This window comes from Monomorium pharaonis, chromosome 9 (assembly GCF_013373865.1).
Source record: "Monomorium pharaonis isolate MP-MQ-018 chromosome 9, ASM1337386v2, whole genome shotgun sequence".
Classification (NCBI taxonomy): Eukaryota; Metazoa; Arthropoda; class Insecta; order Hymenoptera; family Formicidae; genus Monomorium; species Monomorium pharaonis.
Window position 1 is genome coordinate 15,500,184 of NC_050475.1, and position 15,749 is coordinate 15,515,932.

Genomic DNA, 15,749 nt, shown 5'->3' on the forward strand with positions numbered 1-15,749 from the left:
CGCAAAATTATTTAATTTATCATTCGTTAATGCATTTATAATAACACGTTGGAAGAATAGGATATCGATTTGTAAGATTTGCTCCTGAAAATAAATTAAAAATTGTGTTTCTTTTTTTTCATACTAGCCATTCTGTATCATGTTTTTTCTCTGGAGAAAACTTTAAAAGTATATTTTCTAAAATGGAGCTTTAAATCCCTAAATTTTTGATACTATTTCTCCCGTATATAAGAATTATTGATCAGAGGTAACACATCAGTATACCGCGAACCTTCTGTATTTTAATGTAGAAGCCGTTGACGTCGTCGCTAAAATTCGAGGGAGAACTTTAACGGTTTCCAGAAATAGTTGCAAAGGGACGAGGGGGGCCCATCAAATAGATTAAACGGGCGAATGCCGCAGCTGTCGCGCGGCATTCCGACTTTCCGATTTCGCGCGGATCCTCTTTGCGCCCCTCCGGGCCGGCGGCGGCGCCCGAGTTAATCCTTAACGTACGTCGCGATTTCGCGATCTGCATACTGCTTACTCTCGGAGTAATTTCACCGGGGCTTAGAGCGAGAGAAGGGCGACCCCTGGGAAGGCGCGAAACGGTTTGCCCGACGTATTAAGTCGTCGGCACGGCGGGATTAACGATCACTCTAACGCTCCTCGCGATTTCGTTCGCACCTACTTCCGCAGCAGGGCTCAGGCGTACGATACGATGTGCGTTCTTAGGATGTTATTAGCGCTATATTAGCGCGAGGTTTGTAGCAATTCGCAGCCTCTATCGACTAAGCGATCCGCCTCCAGAGAAACGATTAAATCAGCTTCATGAGAATTGCTTTATAAGACTTATAAAGTCTAATAATCAAGTTTAATATTAAATTTGATTGCGCGATAAAACTAGTGAATATATAACACTGTCATAATAAAATGTATATGAAGGAAGTATATGTTACACGATTGGAGGAGAGAGAAAGAAACATATTATATACTTTTAAAGGTAATTTTTTAAGTATTGTCACTAGTAGATTCTAATCGATAATGCGGGAGGAGAGGGGGTGGTTAATAAAATTTTTTGCTGAACATCGTATAACGGACATCGGACAGTTTGAACACAGTGAATCCTATGCATAAGAATTTGATCCTCAGGCGTCCACGTTAATTGGCCTGCATTATTTTATACTTATATTTTTTAAACGGATCTAGTAAGATTGATTTTTTTTAAAATCCTCCCCTAGAATCCGCTAGTGAGTATTGTTGTTTGTAAAACACAGTTTTTAACGCTATAATTATAAGACGTTTAAATTACTCCGTGGAATTCCGATTATTTATTTTACAACATTGTTTGCAAGATATATGTTGTTGTTTGTTATGTGTGTATGCTCAGTGAGGTGAGGTAAGAAATATATTAGAGCAGAAAGGAGGAATACATTAGAGGAGTTTGCTTCGCCCACGTCTTTTCGCGTGCTTTTGATAATTAAGATGTTCCTAAGTATATATAATAGTAAAGTTATCGTTAATATAGTAGAAGGTATAATAACTGAGTGTTAATTGAATTGATTAATGTATGAGGGAAAATGATATTTTTAAGAAAATCTATATGTTTGAGAATCTCGTATGGGAAAAACATTTGAAATTAATGCGTCGAAACGTTTGTATTGAAGAGATTCAGAGAATTAAATATACGACAAGCAAACAACAACCAGCTTTGGCTCTATCAGCATTTCCTATCAAAAACATTTGCGTTAATGGGACGATGTTAGTAATAAGTAAATATGTTTGCGCTGTTTTATCTATTTTATTTTATATTCATTACTTTTTATATTTTTGTCATGTTTTAATATTATAACAAGTTAAATGTAGAAGATACAAATACCAAAAGATAAGGTATTAAAAACGTATCTGTAATAGACGAAATAATTTTGATTATTAATTTTTATTTCTATATTATTCGTATGTTTTATCGAATAGAAATTTGTTGACGGCTGTTTGAATCAATATACGTGTTATTGCATTAATACGATAGCGTCCGTGTATAATTCCCGTAATAATTTTTGTTACAGGTAAGCGCTGCCGGCCCCCTTTGACATCGTTTTCTCTGGCACACAAAGCTTTTAGTAAGTTAATTAAACTTTCCACAACTAAAGGCGCGCGGCTGCCTTTCAGCTGCGCGGCTTTAATTTCGTTGACGTAATTAAAAATATGTATAAAACGCGCGCCCGATAATGAACGTTAAAGCGATTGTACGATACGCGGTTTAATTTTAGGCGAAGATCAAAGTGAAATTATAAGGCGATATAATTTACCGAGAATTGCGAAAACATTTGACGTTCTGCCGCATTTTATGACGATCTCTCGCAGCTGAGATTTTGAAGACTGCACATTTCCCGATTGCAGAAATTTTTATGACAGCGGAGATTATTTGCGGTTCGACGTACGACGAGCCGCATTCCGTCGACTGTGCTTAGTTAAACAAGGATTACTGTATTTTCTACCATTTAACATCTACGATAAATCTACATATTGCATATTGCAATTTTGATGAAACTATAGCAAATAGTTGGAGTTAACTAAATTTTTTTGTTTTATTTTTGTTTCATTTTGTTTCACCGCGCTTCGTATTTTATAACATTTCATTTTCTATATTTGACGATAGGTATTTTAAACACGAAAGTGCAATTTAAATGAAATGACATTTGGAAATGTAAACGTAGATAGAAAACAGTACTAGTGCGCGCCGTGAAGTTTATTAAAAATCGCTGAAATAAATCTGGGACGAGTGCGCTCGAAAGATACAGCTTCTAATTTGAAATCTGCAAATATTTACCAATTTAGTACACTTTTTAAATAACAGTACATTTTTACATAATTTTACATGACAAGCTTGATACTTCTGCACCGCGGAGAGCGGACACAAAGCGTCCTTTATGAAAGTTGCAAGCATTTACAATGATTACGAACACTCCAGTTTTACCCTGTACAGCTGCATTCTATTGACGTCATCAACTCTCCTTTTAGACGAACGTACATTTGATGTAATAAGTTTTTACGAAAAAGTTATTTGTGCCGGTTTATTAAAAAGAAACTTGGTTATTATTTTGCATTTGGAAAATTTTGAGAGTCTCCAACGTTCCATAACTGATTATTCCAACGAGTAGATTTTCTGATCAACTAGTTTAACTTTATTTGTTACCGAGAGTAATTAGATATCAATGAAGAATTCAATTTTCATATAACGACCAACTCGTTTGCTCTCCTCCCTTTGGTATTTTCTTTCGCAGCCTCTCGTTACGATAGTTACAGTTTTCCTCGGCACAATCGCGTTATCAAACATTTTCAGGCGGTTAGCGAAGTGCCCTCGTAAACGTCCGATTCCGGACAAATTGTTCGCGCAGGCACAGTCGATCTGATCTCGAGCCCTCCGTTTCTTGGACTCGTCGATCGCGCAATCTGGTCCCGTCGAAACCCTTCACGGTAGGCGGCAGTTCTGCCGTTTTCGTTCTCTGACGTCGAATCAAGGACGTCGAAGGACGTGAAAGGAGGTGATGATTATGCTCTTTCCGTCTCTCTCTCTTCCATCCTTCGGGTTCTCCATCTACGTTTTGCCTCTCTATCTCTTCGCGAAAACAGTAATCTCCGCCTCGAACAAACACTCCGAACTCTCGCCGAGACGCGTTCGTCGAACGAATGGCAATGCGCGGCCCACCTCCCTCGCTTTTCTTCACACTTACACCTTCCTCTTTCTTTGCCGACTTGAGAATCAGCGATTCACCATTTCTATCTCCAGGTCGCTTTCGCGAATGCACTCACGAGGCTTCTGCTTACGCGCTTTCATCCCCCTCCCGTTATTTGTCTCTGGAAACTTTTTCATCTGCTCGACTCGCGGATGCTCGGTACGTGAAAGTTTCGGTTGTTTTAGCACGCCGGCCTATTGCCATAACGGCCCGGGCTGAGTAGAGGCAACCATTTGCGACGTCGGTGCTTTATTGCCATCCATTGAACTTCTTCAGTGTACTTTTCTCGGAGAAAATGGTATCGTTAAGCGGCGTATACCACGGTTGCGATTATGACAGTGGACGTTAAAAGAAACGGGCTTTTTTTCAAAACGGCCGACGCTTAACCTTAAACTCTGACTATTATGCTAATTACTCTCGACAAGTAGGAGTATCGCCAAGAACGTTACTACTTCTATTTCAAAGTATGTCTGGAAGAATCAGTGAGATTATTCAGTGGGGCGAAAATCGACAATCAAGCCAGATGCTGAATCACTTTTTATTTTATTAAGAATCTGAAATATTCTTAAAATATACATTCAATTGTCATGTAATATTTAAGAAATTTAAGATTACTTGATATTCAGTAATTTCATCTTGTCGACCGACGAGATTCCGTATTATTAATGTATTATTGCGCATTGGTTAACAAAATCCACATCTTTTTTCAAAGACTGACAATCCAGATTGAAATTCGTTAAATGCAATGCATCTTAAATCGTTTGGATAGTGCATCTTCTTAAATCTTCCTAACGTACGGGCAGGTGGTCTCTCACGGAACCGAGTAGAATCTTGGCTCACTCGCGAGGAAGATCTAGGATCCGTTCAAGCGCATAATAAATACAAGCTCTTCCTTCTTCCGCAACCCTCCCGCGCGCACCGTCTGTTTCGCGGCGGTCGGGGGTGGAAGCTTAAGAGAGCGGTTTCGGGATCGCGCGGTGGCGCCTCTCAGATGGACGCGTCCGTGCCCGTGGAGCGAGAAGGGGGGGGGGGAGGCGGCGAGTGTTGGAGAGCGCCGCGAGGGAGGAAGGTGAAGGCGTGCGCGGATGAGGCCAGCAGGGATGAAAGAGAAGGACCGAGAGTGGCTGTGCCACCGGCCGCGCAGACTCGATGGATCTCGTACGGGTTCGTGTGCTCTCGGCGTGCTTTGGTACCCCATTGGTCACGCGCCGCCGTTCGCTCGGTGGGGGCCGAGAAAGGCACGTTTGAAAGGCGCGTATACGCTGTAATCCGACTCTGGCGGCTGCAGCAACGGTGGTAGCGGCGGTGGCGGCAGCGACGGCGGCGGCGGCGGCGGCGGCGGCGGCGGCGGCGGTGGTGGCGGCGGCGGCGGCGGCGGTGGCGGCGGTGGCGGCGGCGGCGGCGAAAGCTTACGCGGCGCCGCGCGAGAGAGACGCTCCTCAGTTGTGTCAAGCTAGGCGATCGAGTAGGACGCACTTTAATCGTTCCGCCTCCGAGTTACTCTCTCTCTTTCACGAACACACACACACACACACAACACACACACCCACACACATTCTCTCTTCCTCTTTTTTTCCCTTCCTTTTCTCTTCCTCCGCCTCTGCTACGTCTATCTCCTTCCACGCTAGACTCCTTCATCGCCGACACACATACACACACACTCACACATACACATACACCCACACATACAGAGACACACACACATACACACACATCCGCCACGGAACGCACGTCCCAATCACAAGCGCGAGATCCGCGGCATAAGCGCTCGTACAACAGACGCACACACAGACAGACACACACACGCGCCACCTATCACAATCAGTTATCTTCTCTTCGCCGTCGTGGACAACCCTCTCGACTGTTCTCCGCTTTCGTTTATCTCCTTCCTGCGTCACAATTTCGCGGAGTACGCGCGCGTTACGAGTACCTTACGAGCCGACATACGCCAACCCCTCGTCCACGTCGTCGCTGCCGCTCGTCTTCTCTGCCTCTGTCCGAGAAACGCAACGCGAAGAAGAGAGAAGGCAAAAGGAAGGCAACGTCAGAGCAAGTCCACGTGATCAGCGCCGCGAGAAGGGACTCCCCCAGCACGTTTAACGCTATATACCTTGCTGGCTCTCTCCCGCTCTCTCTTTCCGTACGCCGAGTACGCATGCATAAAGCAGCCCTCTGACTGCGCGCCCCATTGTCTCCCCTCTTTGAGTCCGTGTGTGTGTATGTCTGTGTGTGCCGAGCGCGAGCCACCGGTGTCGTGGAGCGACAGCTTGCCAGACTGAACGAGCGATTCAAGGTCGAGCGATTCATCGTTGTCGTCGTCGAAGTCGTCGTCATCGTCATCGTCGTTGTTAACAAATCTTTTTCGTGACACACACACACGTCGACTGGAGATAAACTGGACAAGGAATTGCTAGCGGCTCCTCCCCTAAGCTCCCCTCTGATCATCATCGTCCGATTGTTGCTGGAAAGAATATGCCAGGCTGAATGAAAGATCGCTGCGGAAAGTCACGAGAGACGAACATCCGGCAAGGGAAGCTCCTTCGAGTAGCCGAGCAGTCGACATCAATAGATAAACACATATCTCTGCAGAAAGACGCGAGGCCTTTTTCCCGCCGATTGTCTCGCCGAACAGGAACGATCGAGAAAAAGAAGGAAGGGAGTAAACAGCGGAAAACGACACGTCGCGTTTCTTGTTCTCGCGTGATTAAGGAAATCGTTAATTAGTTAATATAATTTATTAAATGATAGTCGTTCGGACGTTAAATTGGTCGAGAAATAAAATCCCGTGAGACTTGAGAAAAATCAAGTAATTTTAATAGAACGGAGAGAGGAGTCTTGGTTGTTAGGTGCATAAAACGTATGTGTGTACATAAAAACGAGTCTCGTCGTTAAGTTTTTAGGCTAAAGATAGGAGTAAAAAACATAGAGAAAAAATTAAGAAATAATCGCGACATCTGCGTCGTCAGGTGACCGTCGAGGAACAAAGAGAATCGCGTCAAGACAATCAATTGTAATTTTAGTGGGTTGGGACATATCGAGGGAAAGAGAGGGGAAACACTTGCGACTTCTTTTCCGGTCAGGGCAGTAATGTACGTGTCTGTTGCGAGATAAGAGGTCGAGCGATCGACTTTTGTATCTTTATGTGATCTTCAGCCTCTGTACCGATTCTACGTGTGATTCTACACGCTCTACATTAATATCTATATTATATTCATATACACGATATATATATATATATATGTATACATATATATATTTACACTTATACATACGTTTATACGTATAAAACATATCCGATTGGTACGCCGCGAGTTGCTGACACGTGATTCGAATACGGCAGGATAGCGAGGAAAACGGATCATAAAGTGATAGGAGATTAAAGTGTATTAGAGAATTAAAAAAAAAAAACTAAAGATCTTTTTTCCTAGTCCGGATAGGACTACTCTCTGTCAATCTTCGTGACAATCATTTTCAGCTAGCTTTCTTAGTGTGTAACTCGAGGTGTATTACCTTTTTTTCGATAGGATAACATTCGCTTGTCGAATTAGTAGAAGGGATTAACGAAAAGAACAAGAGAGTGTAAAGAAGGAAAGGTTAAAAAAATATATATTTCACGTACCTACGTCGTTTCAATTACACGTACGAGCAAGAGAATCGTGCGAAGCGAGAGACGTGAGGTCGCCTTCGTCTCTCTCGCGCCTCTTTCGCACACCAAGTACATATTTAATCGGCACGCGTAAATTTCCCCTCTCTTTCTTGTCTATCACCCGTCACCCCATTCGCCGCTCTTTCGCGGATCTCTCTCTCTCTCTCTCTCTCTCTCACTTTCTCTCTTTTTCTCTCTTTGTGGTGTATCTGTCGTCCCCTCCGCTCGCACACACACACACACACACACACACATACACACACATACACTGACAATCATTCGGAAGCTCACTCTCGACGACGCGTTCGCGTTCGCCGTTCCTCTTAGGGTAAATATCCTTGCACGTATTATTTAGGGATTTCCATCCGGCTGTCTCGATTGCATATGTAGATAACGCTTAGGCCACGTCGTTGTTGTAATCGATGTAACATTAAGAGTAGCGCGTGTGTATCTTGCGTGCATGTGTAATGTGTACGTGTATAGCTCGTAAGTAGAATTCAGTCCGTCAAGAACTCTCCGCGAATCCTCGCGCGAGTCAGGAGAGACTCTAACTAACACGCCACGCGCGTTTCTCCCGTCCGAACGACTATCCGCATCCCGCGCGATTCGATCGTCAGCTGAGTGTGCGCTCTTTTTCTCTCTCTCTCTCTCTCTCTCTCTCTTTCTCTCTTTTTCTACATCGTCGTTGTTCCATCGAGATCCGCCGTAGGACTCGCCGTAACGAGAAATCGAACGGGCATTAGTCGGCCCGCTGAGCGAAAGGAAAGAAAAACAAAACGGCTGGTCGAGCGTCCTGTCCCAAGGGGAGGACGACGAGGAAGCAAAAATAAGAGAGACACGAGGAAAACGAGTGTCCCTGAACGGGGACCGGCGAGGAGAGGACAAGGGAGAATACTCGTTCAAGCTGTGGTGGCCCTCGTACGAGTGGAGCCGTTCGTGCAAAACGGAAACCGCTCGCTGCCAGGCGGCGTCGCTGGAACGTGCCTGTTGGAACGCACAGGAACGCGCACGGACCCTCTGGGGCCTGCAGCAGTCGTTCGCGGCGGCCGCGAGTCGCAATCTCTTCCTGCACCCATCGAGCAAGTCCTGGCTCGCGGAGACGATCATCGGCGCTGACGAGACACGTTCCCCCATCACCACGTATTTTCATTCGTACCCGTTCGTCCCGGGTGGTGCGGTGCCCCTGCCCCCGCCCCTGCTAAACGGCATTAACAATCCGGCGGCAGCAGCGATCACCCCGGGGCTGGTAGGACATCTCTTTGGTGCTCAGCAGGCCTGCAACCTCGCCTGCACTTGCTCTTGCAACATCGTTGCTAACTGCAACCCCCATCATCAACACCATCATCAACAGCAGCATCAGCATCAGCAGCAACAACAACAGCAGCAGCAGCAGCAACAGCATCACAGGACACTCGGTACCACGGCGGTCCTGCTGCAACCAGTTGATCATATCAAAGACACTATGGTGAGTCCACCTTTCTTCGCTCAATCGTTGCCACGAGGAATTCTGCCGAAGGTTAGTCTATCTTCTCTGCCAATACAATTATCTAGCAGTAGATCTGAAAACTCGGATCTTACCGTGCCTTCTTCTGGTCTGGCCCATAGCAGCTATCGTCATATCAGAAACGCTGTGGAGAATAAATTGTGCAATTGTTATTATTTAGCTCCAAATAATACCAAATAGCGATAGTCTTGTTTATTGCTTTCCTTTTAATTCTTGCGAACAGCCGTCACATTATTAGTAGATAGATACATATATAGGTACATTGCAATGATTAGCTTGTTAGGTTATATTATTCGACCATCCAATTTGCGTCTTCTAGTCGCGCAATTACGCCGATCGCGCGAAAATCAGTGGCCTTTTGCGTCTCGAGCGCGCTATATTCGCAATCTTGACAATAGACGCTATACCCGTAGGAAATTCCGAGCATCCGTGAGTATTCCACGTGTCTCCGAAGACAAAGCTCTCACGGGGGTTCCTCAGAGGTAACGAACCCTCGAGCAGCCAGTAACGAGGGTACTTACCACCGGGCGCGAGTAATACTCTCGTGCACGGCGAAGGATAGAGGCGGTGAATCAGGAATGGATTTAGTCGCGACGAGCCACGATGAATTACTTCCTACGTTTGCCGTGTAAACAGGGGGAGAGTATCCTCACCGAAAACCCGGGCTCGGCGTGAATTCGCTCTGTTCGCGCTCTCGCTCCTTCTCTCGCTCTCCTCCTTTCTTCTTCTTCTCTTTCTCCTGCACTTCCGCTGGCTTGGTAAACATTTCGCGGGGGAACACGGACGGCGCTTTAAATCCCGGACCGTCTCTACGGGGGCATCCTCTTTAATCCTTCGATCGACAGGTGTCGAGCAAGAGAGGCGAGAAGGAGCGAGAGGACGTGAGCGGGGGCGTCCCGCTTCGCGACGTGACATCCCGCGATCGAGAATCCCGAACAAACCTACCCTTTCCGCCTGATCGGATGATCGCGTCGCTCGTCGATCCCCGGTACGAGAACCTAATTTTCCCACCCGTTTCGCATCCCGGGCCCTTCGTCCGCCTCTCCCTCGGCTTGCCGTCGTTCCGTCTCATCCACCTTCGTGCCCAAGTTGCGCCGCGCCTCGTCAAGCACGTAGCGAAAAAATCGCATTATCGCTGACGGCGTATTCTGCAGAAGCCGGTATTCTGCAATTTTCCTCTCTCTCTCTCTCTCTCTCTCTCTCTCTCTCTCACATACTATTTCTCATATATGTATGTATATAATCCCGTACGCGTGTTTAATTGGCACACGTGTAATCTCCAGTCGCAGTCGTAGGAACTTGCTCGAGTGTAGGAGTAAAGACGGGCGTGTCGGATGCGATCGCAAAGTTTGCCTACCACGATCGTACGTGGCATCGAGATCCTCGCAGATAGCTCGAGCTCGAGGAGCGAATCTAATTTGGCAATCATTTGATCTGTTGGAACACGTAATGTTCTGTGTACCGCCAGAGAACTTGCCATTTTGGCCTGTTCGGTCTCATTGCGAATTAAAAGTCATTATGTGTCGCCGAATATTCGCATTATTATTAGCATACTTTTTGTTTTCTACTAACGGATCGCGCTTGAAAAGTGTGGGAAAGAATAATCGTTATCTTCTTGATGAACCGTTTGAAATTACCGAATATTCGTGGAAAGATTTATGCGCTCTTTCGATAATTGATCCATGTTCGCTATTGCATTGGATGCCAAATCTGACTCAAAATGTGCCTGTTGAATATATTCTAGCTAATAAAGATTAATGTTCATTGAGCTCTTGTAATTTCATTCGTGCATCGATGATGTGGACAAGTGTCATACGTTTTACATGCAATCATCAGCTCTCTTTAAATTCTTGAACTGTCAGTTTTATACGGAATTGTCTTAAAAAATTTTTTTAAATCCAAATTATAATTTGTACCGCATGGAACTTTGTGGACATTGCGATTTTTTTCAAACAGTTATCGAGACCGTCTCGGTGGCAATTGCTTTTCCCATCCCGCCAAGCGAAGTAATTATGTTAAGTGCCTCATTCGAGCACTCGTTTTAAAGGGACGCGCGACTCATTTCGTAACGATATGCGGAGTTTTCTTCCTTACCCATTCCGTACTTTGCGTCCCTTTTCATGTGTACCTTTTCGATAAAATGGGTCATCCTGTTCCACAACGAATGTATCTACGGTTCCTTCTTCCTTTCGTCGGATGGGACTCCGAGGAAACGTCAACAGAGCGACGAAAAGAGATGGGAAAGACGTGGAAAGGGAAATGTGCGCTCGACGGGAAACCTCTTTGGAAATCTGCTTTTCTTGCTCGTTATTGCAATATTTCTCGCAGGCGCACTACGATTAATGTAACACGCGTATTACGTACGGAAATGGCATGCGCGGCGATGTATAGCAGTGTCAGAGAGATTCGATTGGAATTTTATTCGAAAGGGACAGAGCACGAGGAAGAGGCAGACTAAGGTGCGAAATACCGTCTTTCAAATTTACCTCCCGTAAACATTTTTCAGCATTCAGCTTTCTTTTATACGAACGTTGCAATCATTTCAATCTATCGATTCTCCGCAAAAACGAAGTTTCCAGAGTGGAATAACGAATACATCGATTTCGCTCCGTGTAACGGAATAAGTCGAACGTGCATTTTACTGTCATCTAATGACCTATTCGAAAACACTGCCGAAATACGAAGAGGACTTTAACACGATCGATTCACTTTGCAATTATTTATTCGCAATTATTTCATTTAACTTGCAAACTTGACTTCTATAAATTAAAAAAAAAATTTTTTTGAGCGAAAAAGATGGTTTTACGATTTTTTTTGTAACACAAGTGCTTACATATTTTTTTTTGCGTGTGACGTAATCATTGATAGACGCTTGGAGGGCTATATTCGTAAATGAAGTGCACGGCACTTTAAACGAAGCGCCACTGTTAATCAAAACGTAGTGTCGCCACGGGAGATAATTATCGAATGTCACAGTCGCTTTTGAACGATCCCGAAACCACCGATCTTTTCTCCCCTGTACGTAGTCTTTTCCCCGTTCTTGCTCCCTCCTCTCCGACAACAAAATGCCATCGTCAACCCCGTTTAATCGCCCTTCGTATTTCGTCGGCGAATTCGCTGAATGGTTCGCAACTCCGCGCCACGGCAATTCAACGTGAAAAGCTGGCGACGCGACGAAATGAAAATGGACGTAAACTCCCGGACGAGAAGCGTTTCGGCGCGACTTCGTGCATCCCAGCCTCAACGTCTTTACCTGTCTGTCTTCCTGTTCGTCTTCGCCAAGTGTGACATGTGCATCAACTCGCCATCGCCAAATCCGATATACCATGTCGCAACCGGAAACTCACGAGCGCCGTAGATCTCGTATCGCGTGAGAAAAAAATTGAAACTTCTCGCCCAAGACTGCTCGCGAGCTTTGGCTCGCCATTTATATTTATTACGATATTCCGACACTCAAAAAATGAAACGAACAGTTGGATTTAGAAAATAAAGGAATTTTAATTCTTTTGCGTACACGGAGAGAAAAAATGAGTGCAAAAAATTGCAATTACCTTAAATATCTACAATTTATAGTGTCTTTTTGTAGTTGTTTTATTGTAGTTTGTAGTTGTTTTAATTATGCAAATTATAGCTATAAGTTATTATTACATCGTAAATACGAAGCGAATGTTAAGAAAGTTGTATTCACTTATTACATAGAAATATCTATTTTATTTTTATTATCCACCCTTCTCTCTTTTTAAATTCTATTTTATTATATTGATCTTTGAAATTACAATTAATAGAAAAATTTTGTCATAGAGTTGACAAAACTGTAAACATAAGACATTATTATTACTAACATTATGGCAGCATAAAAATGGATCTTTTAATTATAATTATTTTGCCATGTAATTATACACTACACATTATGATAAAAAATATTATTTGATTTAAATATAAATGTTATAAATATCATCCTAACTTGTTTACTTATTTAAACATGTGAATTCTTTGTTTGTAGTAAATATTAGATATGAAATAGTTACTTGAATATTGTGCTAATAACATATATTATTTAAAAAATAAAAATATTTGTTTAAATTTAGTAATTTTTTCTCTCAGTGTGATCAACAAGTACCAAATGCTTTTTTTCAGTTTAGGCTTACCTTTGAGATGCACTTCCTGTGCCGAAGCCCTAACGGCAGCGTTTTCGTTTCAAGCCCCTGGCACCTGGAATTCTCCTTGCGCTCACCCTGGCGCGTTAAAGCGCGAAAATATTGTGTATACGTGGCGCTATAATGACCGCGATAATTTTGTCCCGTTTGAGTATACATAATTAGACCAACGTCATACGTGACATAATGTGCACGCTAACATGTACCCGCACATGGAGCACACATAAGCTCGGTAAACTCCATCGTGGTATATTCATCAGGAAACTCGCGTCCAACAGTTTCTCATGCCAAGTTAAATTGTAGCGAAGAACCGCCGCTTGTGTTGCAACCACATTGACCGACCGTCACATAAGCCTCGCTCACATGTTACTCATGCTTCTTCGGGAATTTGGAAGTTCTTGTAGGACCACGTTCGACCAAACTACCTGGCACGGTACACGCTCATGCGGCGCTTTCGATTAGTCAGAGCCAGATTTCTAATCGAGAGCTTTTCATTTTACAGACACTTATGTAAAAAAATTTTATGTAGATAAAGAAGTATATACATTATTTTGTAAATGAATTTCATTGAAGACGCTTGATCTTTCTGCGGAAAGTTGAGTAAAAAGATCTAAAAAAGTTTTGAAAAGAAATATGACGCAAGCATTATAACAAATATTTTTTCTTTTTGTTAATTTTTGTTCGGTCATGTTTCATACAGCTGTAAAGTAAAAAAGCGTTTCAAAGTAAAAAATATTTAAAAAAAAAATCATTTTTCAAAATCTTATGCAATTGAGGAACAAAATATCGTGGAAATAGACAGATTCAAAGCTCTATCTTTCTTTTTCAAACACACATTTTTGAACACTTTTCTAAGATTTTTTTTTTACAGAAATACTCAACTTTTTTGTAAAAAAAATCACAAGCGTTTCCAAACTTATGAACGATAGTGTACGTACGCGTATGTGAAATTTACAGTTACCAGCAAGTCTTGTCTTTTCGGCTATTCTGTTATCTTGCAATTCTCTATTTTATTTTTGGAGTCTCATTATCGTTTAATTATGATAGACTTATTTAATAAAAAGTTGAATTGTTTTGTCGATGTGCAATTTACAGAAACGAAGTGGACAGGCTCGAACGGGAGAGAGAGAGAGGAAGGATCGGGAAAATGAACGAAGGGATTCCGTTATCTTGCGACGAGACTCTTTTATCCGGCAGTAAACGGGGTAATAATCTTACGGGCGTAATCGTCTCGCAATGCACTAAGATTGTTGTAATACGGTGTTGATCCGCGTCGAATTCGTATCTTTACGATTCCGGGGCACGACGCGCAGCTCGACGGCGGCGGACGGAGGTTGCCCCGATGCAGTTCGATGCGCCGTTGGATTTCGCCACCGGCACACCGATCCTCTACTTTACGAGCCGACGAGGGCACAACGAGGCTCTCTCTCGCAGGTGGTCGAGTATCCGACGCGCGCGACACGGTTTTATCGGTGATATCCTACGTGCCGGCGCTCGTGTTTTTTCCCCTGATCCGGAATATAAAAAGACGGGCGAGGAGGGGAGGGGGGGGGGGGGAGGGGGTGAGTCGCGCGAGCACACGCAAAACAAGCGACCGACAATTGATAATTCGTCGGAAACTTTACGTACGCGCGCGCGCGCGCGAGACACGAGTTTTTTCCGTCCGTTGAACGTCCGGCGTGCGTTAACTGAAATCGTAAAATTTTACGAGGAAACGCGATTCAGCTGTTGAACAAAAAATAAATTGCACGCAATGTGCGATATGCACCTGCGTACCGTCCGGATACATGGATCCTGTACTTGTTTTTCCTTTTTTCTTTTTTTTTTTCTTTCTTTCTTTCCGTAAAGCGCGTGCTTTCGCGATGGTACTAACTTGCCGCGTCTTCATCGCGCTATAAACTGACCGATAAAGCATAATAACACTATGCCAAGTGGTGGCAGCTTCTCGATAAGCGCGCGTGATGCACGACGTAATTAAAATCCGTAAGTAAGCGAGAGCTTACACGCGGATCGACTCGAGTGATCTGCATAATACGACGCGCGACCCAAATCCGTGTAATAGAGTTTCCACGGCGAAGGATAAGAACGCCTGCAGAGGACTACTTAAATGTTCCCCTCTTTCTCTCTCTCTCTTTCTTTTTCAAAAAGAGAATCTCATTTCGCTTCCTTTTATGCACATCGCGAGCCTACTTTCGATCTCGAGGATCGCCTTCTATCATACGTCGCGTATACTTCAGCCTTCGAGTGCAATTCCGTTGCAGACGAAGGTGGCCCGATAGGTAATGCAATGTATGGGTAAAAAGATATGGGTAGAGGGGATGATGTGTAATGTGTTGTATTGTAAAGACTCTCGCGCCGAGACAGTCGATTACTGTGAAGGTTATATGTGAACAAAGTTCCTCAATCTTTCCCTTATTCTACTTTATATTAATTCTATTTTTTTTCTGAGTACGGTAACTCCTTTAGTGCGCGAGGAGGGGTTTATTTTTAGAATCTTATGACTTTTTCTTTGGTTTATTATAATTTATTGTATTTCTTGCCAAAACGACACTGTTTCAACGCCTCTTATAGCTTCTCGTTCTGTGAAAATTAACAAAAATTCTTAATTAGTAAACTTTATTGAAATTTATTTATATTCAAATGTGTTGTTCGATAGAGGAGGGCATGAGTGGTGACGTGACACAACGTTGACTATCTGCGAATTTTCGCGGCTTGCTCGACGTGGA

At 43.7% G+C, this 15,749-nt stretch overlaps 2 protein-coding genes across 11 annotated transcripts in view; both read left to right on the top strand.

Moving 5' to 3' along the window:
* The window catches only part of LOC105839279 (quinone oxidoreductase-like protein 2 homolog), a 207,511-nt gene extending 204,709 nt beyond the window's left edge, over positions 1-2,802 (top strand). The window contains exon 5 of the mRNA XM_036292459.1: positions 2,046-2,802. The gene's annotated coding sequence lies outside the window, so the exon portion shown is untranslated. The remainder of the gene's footprint in view (positions 1-2,045) is intronic.
* Positions 1-15,749, top strand: part of LOC105832990 (polypyrimidine tract-binding protein 1) — a 304,112-nt gene that overhangs the window by 84,382 nt on the left and 203,981 nt on the right. For 3 of the 10 annotated variants that reach the window (XM_012674362.3, XM_036292446.1, XM_036292452.1), the window contains exon 1: positions 8,091-8,827. The exons of 4 other annotated variants lie outside the window; for them this stretch is intronic. In XM_012674362.3, coding sequence (XP_012529816.2) covers positions 8,825-8,827 — 3 coding nt within the window. In that variant the 5' untranslated portion in view covers positions 8,091-8,824. Of the gene's footprint in view, positions 1-5,137; positions 8,879-15,749 lie in introns of those variants that run through there. 3 more of the 10 variants (XM_036292443.1, XM_036292447.1, XM_036292449.1) reach the window with 2 other exon arrangements.